This window comes from Xenopus laevis, chromosome 9_10L (genome assembly GCF_017654675.1).
Source record: "Xenopus laevis strain J_2021 chromosome 9_10L, Xenopus_laevis_v10.1, whole genome shotgun sequence".
Classification (NCBI taxonomy): Eukaryota; Metazoa; Chordata; class Amphibia; order Anura; family Pipidae; genus Xenopus; species Xenopus laevis.
Window position 1 is genome coordinate 39355090 of NC_054387.1, and position 16747 is coordinate 39371836.

Consider the following 16747-nt stretch of genomic DNA (forward strand, 5'->3'; position numbering starts at 1 on the left):
TGCAGACCTGTAGTTATGTTGAATGTTTTATTACATTACTTTGCCAGGTTTGGAGTACAAATTATGAGTAGATATCTGGGTCATTTGCCTTGTCTATTAGGTGCCTCTGTGTTTGTCATAAGACTTAAAACACCATGACTAAAGGTCTCTGGCCTTACTTTTTCATGTCTCCAACTGAGTTACTGCCTTTCAGGACTTTTGCCCTTTGCTGAGCTAGGTTTGTTTGAAGGTAAAATAGGCTTTCCCACTAATGCAGTAGATGTGATGAATGTCTGCTAATTAGACCTCACTGCCCTTACACTCTTAGTGGAATGATTATATGTTAGATGGGTCTGAGAAATCACAGCACTCGCTTCCTCATCAGCAACATCAAGGCGACAGTGTATCGGTCTCCAGCATCTCATTGCACCAGACTGCTCAGCAACATCAGTATATTTCTTGAAGTCCACATTACATTTCTTTAGAAGCGCATATTATTTCAGCATGGGTAAATTGTTCAGAGGTGCAGAGGTCTCATCAAACTGCAAGACTATGGAGGTTAAAGGCCAACGGCAAATTGCAAGGAGTTCACATTTTCCATGCTTTTAGCTACAGTATGTTAATGACTGTTTTCTGGAACAATATCTATACCTCCACACTAAAACCCTATATTCTTCAGAATTATTTCTATTTCAGCACTTTCTCAAAAGTTTCAGGACCTGGATATTATGAATTCACTTTAGTACACAGTCTGGAAGTCCTTCAAGCTTCCCCATTCATTATCCAAGACCACCAACTACTTTTTCAACAAGTTGTTGCTTCGTTCACGCATGCCTATTTTATAAATCCCCATGACTTTCTCAATAAAAACCCTGCAGTTACAGTTACATTATTCTCATCCAACATTCTTGCCTTCATAAGCTAGATCTCTTGTCTTTATAGATTGAACCCTTGTCATCTTAACAAATATCCCAGTGATGCCCCATCTAAATCTCAAAATGCCATGAACAGTCACTGGCATTCTCCAGATACACATTTGTGACCTCCAGAAAGTCTTCAAAAGTCTACACTTCTGCCTTGGACTTCTTACTCTTCTTTGGAAGGAACCCATGAACCTGACGGTCTACTAGTAAGACTTTCCAAACTCACTTCCCCTGGCAGCTTGTGCTTTCTAGAAAGACTACTTCCTAATATTGTCTTTCCCATCTGATGCGTTTCTACCTCTAGGTCATTCAGACTAATGAATATGTTCCCATCTTTCATAATCTTCTGAGAATCCTTTCCAACCTTTGTAACCCTTACAAAGCCCCACACCTTTTTACATGTTCTCTAACCCATGACCTAGTCCCTTCCTCTCCAGAATATCTACTACTATACTGCCCCAATGGATATTGATACTGATCTTGCTACCCTTAAAACTGAGGGGCACATTTACCAAGGGTTAATAAACCCTCGAATTCGACCCTCGAGGTAAAATCCTACGAATATCGAATTTGTAGGATTTACCGCAAATCCTATGATTGAAGGTAAAATCGTTCGATCGAACAATGAAATCCTTCGAATTGGACGAATCGAAGGATTTTAATTGATCGATCAAAGGATTTTACTTTGATCAAAAAAACCTTAGAAAAGTAATGGGGAAAGTCCCATAGGCTAACATTGTACCTCGGTAGGTTTAAACTACAAAAGTATGTAGTCGAAGTTTTTTTTAAAGAGACAGTTCTTCGACTATCGAATAGTCGAACGAGTTTGAGTCGTAGTCGAAAGTAGCCTATTCGATGGTCGAAGTACCCAAAAAAAACCTTCGAAATTCAACGTTTTTTTACTTCGAATCCTTCACTCGAGTTTAGTAAATGTGCCCGAGTGTCCAAATGCCCATTTTTTATTTTTAGACCAAAACGTCAACCCTAAATGTTTATCATCTGGAAACGGCAGAATTTCTGCATTATCCTCTCCCAAATTCCCTAGAACAACAGTCTACTATTAAACCATTCCCTCTCTCATTTCTGGCTTGCACGTCTATTGTTTTTTTTTTTGTGTTCCGATATTATTTTTCACATATTCCTTGCATAAATCTTGTTTACTGTTTTCTGCGACAATTTTAGTGTATCATACATTTTTATAATTATCTAATTCTATTCTGGATAATTGTGTCTCACTTGCAGTAACAAAAAGTAAATGTCATTATATAAAAATGTGAATGTTTTATTATTAACGCATCTGTCTAATTCTCTTATTTATGCATGCTTTTTTTTTCTCGCAATGATCTTTTAATCATGTTTTATTTCTGTTTATCATTTGCTTCAGGCAGATTTATTTTTCAGCAAGTAATTAACACAATGTAATTATGCATTCAGAGGGTGGGGGGCTGTCTACATGTCATGGTCTGTCAGTGTCTGTGAGTGGGAGGTTGGCATGTCTACTGCCCACACTGTACCTGTATTCTGAATATGTCATGGATTATTAGTGGGAAAGGGAGGCTGGTGATGCCTGTTGGCTTGTACGGGCTGTCATACCCAACAAACTTTATATCGTCTTAAATTAGCTTTTAGTTCTATATATACAGCGTGGCTTTCAATACTTTAAAGAACACTATTTCCTATTCGGATCCTATTTTTGTTAACTCCCGCCGTCAGCCTATTTGAATGCGCATGTAAAATCTAGCAAATGAATCGCAGAAAGTTGGCAGTCAAAGTGCTTATAGAGTATAGAATGATGCAACATGATACATCTCAGTGTACAATGATGTCATCACACATGACAGTAAGGTTAATAGGGACACATGTTCCTGAGATTCTGAGCAGAAATGGCATTTACATCAGCAGTATAATGTTAGTGGTGACATTTACACATAGGGGGAAAGGCAAGATGTGTGTATGTGGGGGGTTATGAGCAACTATAGAAGTGATGAAGCTCACATTCCCCCTATCAGATCTTCAGTCTCTATGTGACCAGACAGTATACCAGACAAACACTTGCCCCAATGGAGCATAACTTGTATGTATGAACTTCAATTTATATTCCTTCGCGTCAGACTGGAAAAATTCATGCTTTAGAAAGACTTTAAAGGGATACTGTCATGGGAAAAAATTTTTTTTTTCAAAATGAATCAGTTAATAGTGCTGCTCCAGCAGAATTCTGCACTGAAATCCATTTCTCAAAAGCGCAAACAGATTTTTTTATATTTAATTTTGAAATCTGACACGGGGCTAGACATTTTGTCAATTTCCCAGCTGCCCCTGGTCATGTGACTTTTGTCTGCACTTTAGGAGAGAAATGCTTTCTGGCAGGCTGCTGTTTTTCCTTCTCACTGTAACTGAATGTGTCTCAGTGGGACATGGGTTTTTACTATTGAGTGTTGTTCTTAGATCTACCAGGCAGCTGTTATCTTGTGTTAGGGAGCTGCTATCTGGTTACCTTCCCATTGTTATTTTGTTTGGCTGCTGGGGGGGAAAGGGGGGGGGTGATATCACTCCAACTTGCAGTACAGAGTGATTGAAGTTTACCAGAGCACAAGTCACATGACTTGGGGCAGCTGGGAAATTGACAATATGTCTAGCCCCATGTCAGATTTCAAAATTGAATATAAAAAAATCTGTTTGCTCTTTTGAGAAATGGATTTCAGTGCAGAATTCTGCTAGAGCAGCGCTATTAACTGATTCATTTTGAAAAAAATTTTTTTTCCATGGACAGTATCCCTTTAAAAGACCTGCTTTAGTTATGTCAAATGTGAACTTCCTATGGTTTGAAAATTTACATGAGTAAGGGGATTAATGTGCCTGCATTAATATAATTCCATTCTCTCAGTAATACACTTGTTACTTAAATACAGGTTACATCATCTGCTGGAGCAGCACATAGTAAAAAGGAGATTAAGTGCGGTAGCTAAATATCCAAATCCTACAGAACAGATCTGCTCTATGTATAATACAGATACTCTCCCCTGCTCTGTGTATAATACAGATACTCTCCCCTGCTCTGTGTATAATACACATACTCTCCCCTGCTCTGTGTATAATACACATACTCTCCCCTGCTCTGTGTATAATACAGATACTCTCCCCTGCTCTGTGTATAATACAGATACTCTCCCCTGCTCTGTGTATAATACACATACTCTCCCCTGCTCTGTGTATAATACACATACTCTCCCCTGCTCTGTGTATAATACAGATACTCTCCCCTGCTCTGTGTATAATACAGATACTCTCCCCTGCTCTGTGTATAATACAGATACTCTCCCCTGCTCTGTGTATAATACAGATACTCTTCACTGCTCTGGGTACAATACAGATACTCTCCCCTGCTCTGGGTACTATACAGATACCCTTCCCTGCTCTGGGTACAATACAGATACTCTCCCCTGCTCTGGGTACAATACAGATACTCTCCCCTGCTCTGGGTACAATACAGATACCCCCTTCTCTAAATATTGTGCAGCCAATTATCGTATAAAATAGGTGAGAGGACAGTATTATTAGGGCAGAGACATGCTGCAATTCGGGGAGATTAATAGCTCAGCGTCAAATCTCCTCTTCTTCAGGGTGACTAATCTCCCCAAACTGCGTTCCCGCCGGCTAGAATGAAAATTGCCGGCAACGTTTTGCAACAAATTGCAGCATGTGTCTCTACCCTTATAGGCCATCAACCATTTGATCCAAATTCACAGACTCCAAGTGATGAAGGGAGTTGCAGACCCCCAAAACGTTGTTGTACACTTTATTAATAACACACTGTTTGGAATGCATTGCTGCTCTTACTACTAACTATTGTCACAGACCCCTTCCAGCAGTGATTTCCAGCTTATTTCTGTGTGAGCGACTCTATGGGCAGTGACACTGAGGACCCCAGATATCAACTTGTACATAAATGTTCTGCTCTGGCAGGTGCCTGGCAGGAGAGTTGGAAGAGGAAGGGGCAGCGAGACCTTGCCCAGGGCTTTTTTGCAACAAAGTTTGGTGTCTTGTATTACACGTGTTTTGTTGCAAGAGTGATTCAGGGCGAGCTGGCATTACTGTCTGTACTGTTTATGGCATGCTGCATACCTCCCAACTGTCCCTTTTTCGGAGGAACAGTCCCTCTTTTGACAGCTCAACCCGCAGTCCCTCATTTGTACTGGAAAGTCCCTTTTCTCTGCACTGAACAGACAGAAAAAGAAACAAAGTTTCTCACTTAATTGGCTTTTAGCAGAGAGCCCAGAACAGCTTACAGGTGCAAATAAGATACTTTGTAACAATTTTGAGACACAAAAACACAGTTTAGATAAGGAGAAATATTTTCAAACTTTCATAACCTGCCAAACTTTGTAAAAAAAAAAGGTAATTAGGGGGTGTGACCACAGAAAGGGGTGTGGTCAAAAAATTGCTGCGCTACGTGCGTAAAAAAAAATGTTGTCCCTCTTTTTACTTCCAAAATGTTGGGAGGTATGATGCTGTGATTAAAAGTAAACATTACAGGGAAGAACTGCCTATGCTCTTTGACTTCCTGTAATGCAGTATATATTATCTATGGATATCGGGTTGGGTGGTCTGGCACTGCCAAGGATGTACCAGATATACAGTATTCTATCATGAGTGGAAATCATCGAGGCTGACAAGCATGCTCCCATCTCTTCAAGGTGAGCCCAAGTCTTTCCTTTCTCCCTCTGATTTAAAGAAATCCTTGGTCAACGGACACTTAATAAAATCACCAACAATATCATGAATAAACTCAGGGCTGGAGCTTTAAAGGTCACTGCTGAGTCCTGTTGTGCCAGCAGCAGATTTATAACAGTCTAAGAGGAGTGTGCGACTGCAGTAAGCGCACTAAGAAATAGAGCACAGGCGACTACTGAGTCACAGGTAGTTCATATAAACCTTTGCTTTGCACAAACATAAATGGGCACTATAAAAGTGACCCTATCAAGAGAAAAGCCACCTCAGGCTTTAATCCCTGTATATTGGCATTGCTACCCTTGCCCCCTTTCCCTGAACAGTATTTTTTTACTCTCCATTACCCACAATACGGTCACAGACTGCACTGACATGTGACGTACTAAACGTTTGTTAAATCTTACAAGGCGAGAGCAGACAAGTTATATGAGATCCTTAATTGAAAGATTTTATCAACTTAAAAAGCAGTGCCTTTTAAAAAAGAGAGACATTTGGATGATAAGCTGTGTGCTGGCAGTGCCCCCTCATGGTCAGTACTGAAAATACAATTAAATCGGATTAACTCCATTCTCTGGCATAACTACCTACAAAACACCCTTGTGCCAGAAATGGGGATTAATAACCAAGCCGCGCCAAGTGTTCAACAGAGCAGCAAGGGGGTCTGGCCCAGCAGTCACACTCTAACCAAAGTCGGCAGTGGGGAAGTTTGGCACATCACTCTCTGCTTGATATACATGGGCAATTCGGTTAATCGCAGGGGGGGGGGGTAGCTAGGCTTCCCTCTGTCTGGCAAAGCATGCTAAACTTGGCACAGATGGAGCCAATGTGTTTCTACTCTATTACAATAGCACAGTTTAGGAGAGAAAGGCTGGCACATCGCTGCACATCTTTACAATGCTTAGTTAGCAATGCAGCTTTTTATAGAGCAAAACATGGAACGGATTGCTGCACCTCTGTGCCTAAACACGGGGCACTAAAACCCAAAGCAGCAAGCAGGGGTTATATGGGACAGAGAGAGGAACTTCAAGTATGAAAGTTATATAGGGGACTGCACAAAAAAAGAAGCCAAGGTCACATCTAGCTTTTTGAAAAGACTAAAACTGTGTGTAACACAGGATTGGCATATACTTACTGAAAGCCCCCCTTACACAGAAAGCTCAGAATTACAGAAATGGCATTTCCTTTGTCATTATAATTTGGATTTTGAACCAAAGTAGCTTTTAGTTGTGCAAACGTGTAGCTGTGCCTTTATTTTTGCAATAAATAAATGTCTTAAATCTACTGGAGGAAAAATAAGCAAAACTTTGTTTTCCACTACTGGTCAAAATGACAGAGGGAGATGTAATAAACTGGAGGAACCATACGCAGGGTTACATGAAACTAATGGGTGAGTATATTGAGCAGGAAGAAGTAAGGGGATAATTAAATTGAGCCAGTGTCCGACTGGGACACCAGGGGCCCACCCAAAAACCTTAGACCAGGGGCCCACCAAGAAAATTTAGACCAGGGGCCCACTCTCAGTACTATTATTCTTCCTTTACTCACTCAACCTCTATTCTCTTAGTCTCTTTTAGTTATACATACTATAACCTATTATTCCATCTATTTAGCCTCTTTGTTGTCATAGAAACAGCGAATGGCCATGAAATAGGCCAAATGTTTAGCATCACAAGGGCCCACTGACACCTGGGCCCACCGGGAGTTTTCCTGGTATCCCAGTGGGCGAGTCCGACACTGAATTGAGCAAGAAGAGGGGTTATATTGTACAATAGTAGGAGTTAGAGGGAGGGTAAATGAAGCAATGAGAGGAGTTATACAGACTAAATTCATTTATTAAGCAGTAGGTATACAGAGGACACACAACCATAGGCGAAGCTTATAGAGAAAGTCAAGATGGTTCTACCAAGATTTACAGGTGTTTATCATAATCGTGAGGCCCTAAAGCTGGACATCCACTGCAAAATCTGCTCTGGAAACCTCATGCTCTGGACCCATTTAATTGTTTGCCCCCTAAGGCCAATAAACAGATCATACAGCTGGCCAGTGGAGACCAGGTCAGAGGGGACCGAATCAATGTGCTCATCTGACATTATTTTCTAAGCCAGATATTGGTTGGGCCAATTAGCTGCCGACGGAGTCTGGACTGACCCATGTATTTCAACCTTAATATTTGCCTTTCAAGCAAGGATCTTGTAGGCCCATATGCTAAGCTGCTGTTACTGGTTAAGCACGGATAATGGGAAAACTACTGAAGATTTTCAGGGTGATCTTACTGCAACATGAACTTTTCTTTTTTATCTAAAAAAATCCATTGCTTTGCTCCTCAAGCTGGATACATATATATTTGATAATACTGCACTGATTGCCTCCAAGTCTGGCTTGCTATTTTTTTTTTCCCGCACATAGCGCTGAGAGCATTAAAACGTACAGGAAGAAGGACCATGTCTGTGATTTCAAAGGGTTAACCTTTCCCGGCATCTGGCGAGGACCCCCTTGGGCTGTGTTTGGGTTCCACTGGGAGACCCCAGCACTTTGATTTAGAATGTTAAGATCTTCAACCATCCCTACTGCTTCTGTTACTCTCTCTCCCTTTCATAGTGATGTCTGTACAAGCTGATCAAAGACCGACGGGTCACTAGTGTGTTTACAGGACACATTTTATGAACCTGAATTCTGGAAGATTTCCAAAAAAAATTAACTTTTGGCAAGACACAGCGATGTGGTTGGGGGTTACTGGTTCATTCACATGATCAAATATCAGTCATTTGGATGTGGGTGGGGATGGCTTTCCCATGGGATAAAGTTTTGCTTGAAATTAAATATTGAGTAAACCATATTTTTAGAGCACAAGTTATTGATGGAAATCTTGAAACAGCACCTTTTTTTTTTTGCTTTGCGTCAGAGCTGTCTTGCTTTATGGCTGGAATCCCACATAGCTGTATAACAGAACCTAAGCCAAATGTTCACATTGGAGCACGATTCTGCACCCTTAGCAGGTTCATTAGTTGAGTGATTGACGTGAAACTGGTATATATGTAAACTATGTAAGCTTTTGAAACCACAATTTTTGGGATGGATGACAGCCTAATTAAGGTTTCCAGTTAGTGATTTTTTTTTTTTTTTTTATAAGACCAATCTCTCCCTGCTACTTGTCTATCCCTGCACCTGTCTTCTGAGACTTTTCCCATTTGGGAAAGCTTTTTATCAGTACAAGAGACAGGAACATAACACCTCCAGTCTCCAATTTAAATTATCTCTTTATACAGCCATTCCCCCTCCGCCTGTAGACAGAATGATTTCTACGAGCAAATATCCCCAGGAGTATCATTCTGCCCTCGGGCCCACAATCAGCCACCAAGGAAAGGCTCTGTTATCTGGGTAATTCTGTTATCATTAGGTCTTATCAATGCCCTTCTTGCTTGTGATAAGGCTCTCTGCCTTGGGATAGTACTCTGGAGAGGGATCCAAAAATACCAGCCAACTACACGGCACGAATCTGAACCCTACTGATCATTACCAGGCGAGAGAGACTCTTTCTGCACAGAGCAGCAGCTTAATCATCAGTAATGGAAATATTCAGCATTATCGTACAGCTGGGGCTGGAAACTGGCAATAGGGGACTTGGACACTGCAACAAAGCTGGGCCCCCCATTGGGTCATGTACGTCATAATACTCAACACTATCGTTGTTATTATTATCATCATTATTATTCATGCGTTTTAATAAAGTGCCATCATATGCTGCAGTGTTGTACAATAGATGGGTGTATACACACAAAACATGAATAGTCAATGCCCTGCTTTACAGAGCTTAAAATATCAGAGGGCCATTACAGCGTGTGCATGATGATACTCAGTATAATTATATCAGTGATCGCTCCTTATAATGTTATAATGAGAGCACCCTTATTCTAAGGAAGATACTCAGTACCACTGAGCAATACAGCTTGCTCCTGCTGATATTCAGACTATACACAGCAGACTACGACCAGTTTACTGTGAAGCTTACTCATGACCATACTCAGCACCCCTAACGATGCAACGTGTACTCATGATGATACTCAGGACTGTCATACAGTATAGCAAGTAAATAACAATGCTCATTACTCATTGTGCTCATGATGATAAAGTATAAAACTGTGTGAGTGGATCAGTGAATACATTCTTATGTTAAGCAGAGAGCAGATATGAAGGTAGGGATACGGTGCTCCTCATCCTATAAAGCAGGTTGCACTCGTTAACAATGCAGCGCCATTCAGCATCATTATATACATCAGTGATTTCTATCAATGAGATGTGGGATATCATTATACAGAGCTGTGCGCTTGTTATCAATGTAGAGACAATTTGCTAAGTATTATTAGACATTAACAAGACAGCGCTGCTCATAAGCAGGGCCACTATATACAGAGCAGCGCTCCATTAGAGATACTCAATGCCATCATACAGGGCACCGTGCTTTGCTCAGTTTAAATGTTCAGTACTATTACACACAATAGCATCTCTGTTAGATACTGAACTAAATACAATGCTGCTGAGTATAGTTTATGGACACGGATACTGCTCTATATAATGGTACTTACAGGGTTGTGCTGCGACCTGTGTATAGATACTTAGTACCTTGATGCAGAACTGGGAAATAATGCTAAGTCCTATTATAATGCTCAGTGCTATCAAACAGCACAATATAGCTTTTTGCCCCTTAATAATAAAGAAGGGAAGCATGAGCAATATCGACTGAGAAACTACATATCATGTAGAGCAGAGCATTACAAGTACAGAGATACTCCATACCATCATACAGAGCAGGATGTGCATTACCAATACAAATATACTCCATATCATCATACACAGCAGTGTGCAAACTATCAGATACTCCATACTATCATACACAGCAGTGTGCAAACTATCAGTACAGAGATACTCCATAGTATCATACAGAGCAGTGGTTGCATTAGCTTTACTGAGATACTTCATACCATCATAGAGAGTAGTGTGCAAACTATCAATACAGATAAACTCCATACCATCATACAGAGCAGTGGGTGCATTAACAATATAAAGATATCATACAAAGTAGTGTGCAAGCTAACGTTACAGAGATACTCCATACCATCATACAGAGCAGTGGGTGCATTAGATACGCTATACCATCATACAGAGTAGTGTGTGCATTACTGTCTAGTACAAACATACTCCATATTATAATACAGAGCAGCACGTTCATGATCAAAAATGATACTTAATACCATTATACAGAACAGAAAGCTCATCCCTGTACATTTGTTTGTATCAGGGCACAACTCAATTGTAAAGCTCATGTTTCACACACGTACACACGTGCTGCACGTCTGACACACTTCCCTGGATTGCAGGGTATGCAACACAAGTGTGCCTTACCCCCCCCACCGCGCCCCCCAAAAGCTACCGAAATAGCAGCACCAGACGCACACACTCACACGGCACCAGCTGTGAGCACAATACAGCTCAAGCGCATCAGCTGAGTGTTAACAAGCTTTGGAGCTAAATTGGTCAGCAATCCTTAGCGTGAAACTGGGGGGGGGGGTAAGAGGGTCTGAATAATGACCAATAGTGACCAATTCAAAGCCAGAGAGAATTAAGAGAAATGCTGATGTAGTAAAGATATAAAGTTCAAGGGAATCACTTAAAAAACACTACGCTATTTAAAAATTAAAAAAAGAAACATATAAAGATATGGGAGCCTGTTGCACCCTTTTTCGAGCTTATGGGCGAAATGGTTAATTCACATTTTGGGGCAAAAATGATTGCATAAAAACAGAATATATAAAGTCAATGAATATTATCTTAGACCTGTTTACATTGGTATCTGGTGCTACTACTTTTATTCTGTTCCCAGGGCTCAGCCCCGTGCACCTCTGCTTCCCCCTCTATAGAAAACCCTGTCTTCTGCCGAGAATATAAAGTCTCTTTGTAAGAAGCTGCCTCACTTGCTGCTCAGGCTGTTTATATCCCAAAAGGCCATTCATTCACTGAGAAACTGCCTTCCCCAGCACCTAGAGAGGACAGCTTTTTATCTCCATGTCCTACAAACTCTCACCGAGGGACCACTGATACTATAATTCATTAATTAATGAGCAGACTCGAGCCATTTAACCCTTCTCTCCTGTTCCATCAACAGTAACAGCAAGGCATGTCAACAGTAACTTGTCACATATATATATATATATATATATATATATATATATATATATATATATATATATATATATATATATATATATATATATACACATACATACATACAGAGGCTGTTTGAGCCTGTGCTGATTACAGTTACAGATTCCCCTTCTATAAAAGAGACATCACTGTAACAAAAATCCAGGAACAACAACAACACTCCACAATAAGATTAGAAACAAACTAGTAACCCACTTGCCACTGGGAGGCCATTACTTGTGTCCTTAGCAGACAGCAGTCCATACAATATTCTGTATATGCTGTATACACAAGTCAGTTTCTGAGTAAGTTCTGATCATTTTTATGCAAAAAAGGTTCTGCATTATATTTCGAGATCGCTTCTGATTATGTGCAACAAGGAGGTCTGGTTGAAAACCAATACTGTTTATATACTAAGCCTAGAGATTCCAGAAAATAAGAACTTGCATTGTCGGAGCCAGTTCTGACTGCTGGCATTCTGTAGTCATTCTGCAATACAAAACAAAGTGCAGTATATAAAGTGGGTCACTTTATGCTTTATAATATAACAATTCTATTAATTCTGGTTGTCTGCAGCAGTTAAGTCACTCAGTTTCTGAGACAGCCCTGAATAAATTGACACTATGCAATAGAAACATCTGTTGATGAACTACAACTCCCAGCACAGCATTACGGAGAAAACCTTTGTTACTCAATATAATAAAACACTGTGCCTGGTAAAATGCATTGCAGAGATCCTATATGCTACATCCAATAGCCAGTGACAGTTTGTCCTAATCCCTGCAGTGCACAGGGTGGCAGATAGTAAAGTTATGGCAGCTGCAAGGAATGAGTGTACCCTGCTACCTGCCCCTGAGAGGACAAGATAGAAGAAGGTGTAATGGAATGACTTCAAGGCAGAAAGGGGTATTTGTTGTTCCGTTACCTGCAAACACTTGTCCTCCTGCTGCAGGAAAGAGCTGTAGGAAGATGAGGAGTAGGCAGATAGGCTCACGCATTGTAACCGGAGGAGAATATCCAGTGAGTGCCAGGCTGGCAGGAGGGGTTGGGGGTTAGCATCTTTTCGGCATGCTGGCAAAGGTGAGCGGCTTGGCAGACGAGTGGCTGAGCAGATGCAGCAGGTTAGGCAGAGATGCAGTTGCTTAGATGCTGCGCTCGTAACTGAAGTGGCTTAAACTGATCGAGGAAGGATTGAGAGCGAGCGAGCAAGAGAGAACAGTTTAAAGATTTCCCCGGAGCCCTAATGCCTGCCTCCCTCTCATCCCTCCCCTCTTCATGCTAGCCAACCTCCAGCTGCACTCAGTGTGAGCCACTGGCTGAATGGGTTAAAGCCCCCCCACAGCCCAAATTGTAATGTGGAAATGTAATGCTGGGATCACATGAGAGTGGGAAAATTGAGTGTAGCAACAGGAGGTGTTGTTGGCATGCTTCAGTGGAGCCTTAGGAAGACTTACACTGACTATCTCTAATGGAACAGGCATAGACTTTTAAAGACAGTAGCAGGGGGGATAGGGAGGGATCTGACAGGGCAGAGGTTGCCAAACTTTGTGGCTGAATCCACCAAGGAGAAATAGATGCAAGTGGGCATGAATTCTAATTGTATAAAATGTTGGCTTGCTGATTACTGGCTGTTTGGAATAGCACTATGACTGATAGAACTTTTTCAGTAATGTTTGATTTGTATTCATCTTTTCCTGTTATGAGCTATGGGGCAGGGACAGACTAGGGGACGGGTCGTCGGGTTCAGGATTGGACATAAGTTTGCAGCAAGAGGGAGTACATGGTAGGGGCGGTGGAGGGGCTTGGTATTGGCAATCGGGGCCCAGGCTCAAATTTGTGGGAAGGCCACAAAGGCCCGTGGTCTAGGGAGGCACAAATTAAGGGGCAGCATGTCTCCCAGCTGCTTCTGTATATTTCTTAAAGTGTTTAGAATTGGGCGCTCAGGAGACTTTGCTGCAGAGTCCCACATGCCAAGCAGTGTCAGGTGAGTGTGAGTCTTGGCCTTTGGGCTCCCAGCTCGCAAAACCAGGCCTGGATGGGCCCTTAAAATGATGGCCAACACCAGGAGATTGCAACTTCCACGCTTTAAAGGGGGGGGTCACCTTTAAAGGGATACTGTCATGGGGAAAAAAGTTTTTTTCAAAATGAATTAATAATTAATTAATCAGTTAATAGTGCTGCTGCAGCAGAATTCTGCACTGAAATTCATTTCTCAAAAGAACATACAGATTTTTTTATAATCAATTTTGAAATCTAACATGGGGCTAGACATTTTGTCAATTTCCCAACTGCCCCAAGTCATGTGACTTGTGCTCTGATAAACTTCAATCACTCTTTACTGCTGTACTGCAAGTTGGAGTGATATCACCCCCTCCCTTCCCCCCCCCAGCAGCCAAACAACAGAGCAATGGGAAGGTAACCAGATAGCAGCTCCCTAACACAAGATAACAGCTGCCTGGTAGATCTAAGAACAACACTCAATAGCAAAAGCTCATGTCCCACTGAGACACATTCAGTTACATTGAGAAGGAAAAACAGCAGCCTGCCAGAAAGCATTTCTCTCCTAAAGTGAAGGCACAAGTCACATGACCAGGGGCAGCTGGGAAATTGACAAAATGTCTAGCCCCATGTCAGATTTCAAAATTAAATCTAAAAAAATCTGTTTGCTCTTTTGAGAAATGGATTTCAGTGCAGAATTCTGCTGGAGCAGCACTATTAACTGATTCATTTTGAAAAAAAAATTTTTCCCATGACAGTATCCCTTTAAGTTAACTTTCAGTATGTGATAGAATGGATATTTTTTTTTTTATAGTTTTTGGATTATTTGCTTTCTTCTTCTGATTCTTTCTAATGGTCAATTAATCCATCTAAAAAACAAATACCCTGTAAGGCTACAAATGTATTATTTTTATGATACATCTCTCTATTCAGGCACTCTCCTATTTATATCCCAGTCTCTTGTTCCAACCAATGCATGGTTGCTAGGGTAATTTGGACCCTAGCTACCAGATTGCTGAAATTGGAGAGTTGCTGAATAAAAAGCTAAATAACTCAAAAACCACAAATAATAAATAATTGAAAAACATATGCAAAGTGTCTCAGAATATCACTCTCTACATCATACTAAAAGTTTAACATGAGGTTGAACAGCTTTAAAGATGAAAGGATCAGAAGCTCTGCTGAAGGCTTTCTATAAGTCATTGAGAAAAGACCGACCCACCTATTTCCATTGGTCACTGAATAAATTCACAATCACCCTTGTTCTTTGGGCATTGAGAGAATGCAGAATCATCTACCTTCATTGGGCACTGAGTAATACAGAATCATATGCCATTTGGTCATTGAGTAAAGGCAGTTGTACCTTCATTGGTCTTTGAGTATATACAGATATACCTTCCTTCATTTGTCATTGAGTAAATACAGATATACCTTCCTTCATTGGTCATTGAGTAAATACAGATATACCTTCCTTCATTGGTCATTGAGTAATTACAGATATACCTTCCTTCATTGGTCATTGAGTAAATACAGATATACCAACCTTCATTGGTCATTGAGTAAATACAGATATACCTATCTTCATTGGTCATTGAGTAAATACAGATAAACCTATCTTCATTGGTCATTGAGTAAATACAGATACACCTTCCTTCATTGGTCATTGAGTAAATACAGATATACCAACCTTCATTGGTCATTGAGTAAATACAGATAAACCTATCTTCATTGGTCATTGAGTAAATACAGATCCACCTTCCTTCATTGGTCATTGAGTAAATACAGATATACCAACCTTCATTGGTCATTGAGTAAATACAGATATATCTATTTCCATTGGTCATTGAGTAAATACAGATAAACCTATCTTCATTGGTCATTGAGTAAATACAGATATACCTTCCTTCATTGGTCATTGAGTAAATACAGATATACCTATTTCCATTGGTCATTGAGTAAATACAGATAAACCTATCTTCATTGGTCATTGAGTAAATACAGATACACCTTCCTTCATTGGTCATTGAGTAAATACAGATACACCTTCCTTCATTGGTCATTGAGTAAATACAGATATACCAACCTTCATTGGTCATTGAGTAAATACAGATATACCTATTTCCATTGGTCATTGAGTAAATACAGATATACCTATCTTCATTGGTCATTGAGTAAATACAGATATACCAACCTTCATTGGTCATTGAGTAAATACAGATATACCAACCTTCATTGGTCATTGAGTAAATACAGATATACCTATCTTCATTGGTCATTGAGTAACTACAGATAACCCTATCTTCATTCGTCATTGAGTAAATGCTGAGCCAATTATCCTCATTGGCTATTGAGTAAATGCTGAGCCACCTATCTTATTTGGTAATTGAGTAAATACAGATACTGTATACCTTCCTTCATTGGTCATTGAGTGAATACAGATATACCTACCTTCATTGGTCATTGAGTAAATGCCGGGTCACCTACCTTCATTGGTCATTGAGTAAATACAGATATACCTGTGTTCATTGGTCATTGAGTAAATATAGATAACCCTATCTTCATTGGTCATTGAGTAAATGCAGAATTATCTACCTTCATTTGTCATTGAGTAAATGCTAAACCACATATTTTCACTGGTCATAGAGTAAATGCAGAATCACTTATATTCATTGGTGCCCACCACGGACAATAGGAAGCACATAACTATACACACCACACCTTGGCAAGATATCATCTGTTATAATAAGGTGCTTCTCTAGCTAAAAGCTACTGGGTTAAAAACCCAAGCCTACCAAGTCCTACTGTATATTGTAGCCAGCCAGAGTCCCCCTAGTCCCCCAGCCATAAATACTCTTGCCGATAATGGGCTTAAAGGGGAACGGTCGCAAAAATTAAAATTCAATATAAGCTTCCTAATACTA

At 40.4% G+C, this 16747-nt stretch overlaps 1 protein-coding gene across 9 annotated transcripts in view; it reads right to left on the reverse strand.

Moving 5' to 3' along the window:
* The window catches only part of ptprt.L (protein tyrosine phosphatase receptor type T L homeolog), a 150654-nt gene extending 137563 nt beyond the window's left edge, over positions 1-13091 (reverse strand). For 4 of the 9 annotated variants that reach the window (XM_041577192.1, XM_041577190.1, XM_041577191.1 and 1 more), the window contains exon 1: positions 12754-13089. In XM_041577192.1, coding sequence (XP_041433126.1) covers positions 12754-12826 — 73 coding nt within the window. In that variant the 5' untranslated portion in view covers positions 12827-13089. Of the gene's footprint in view, positions 1-12753 lie in introns of all 9 variants that reach the window. The other 5 variants (XM_041577188.1, XM_041577186.1, XM_041577187.1 and 2 more) reach the window with 4 other exon arrangements.
* Positions 13092-16747: the final 3656 nt, after the last annotated feature.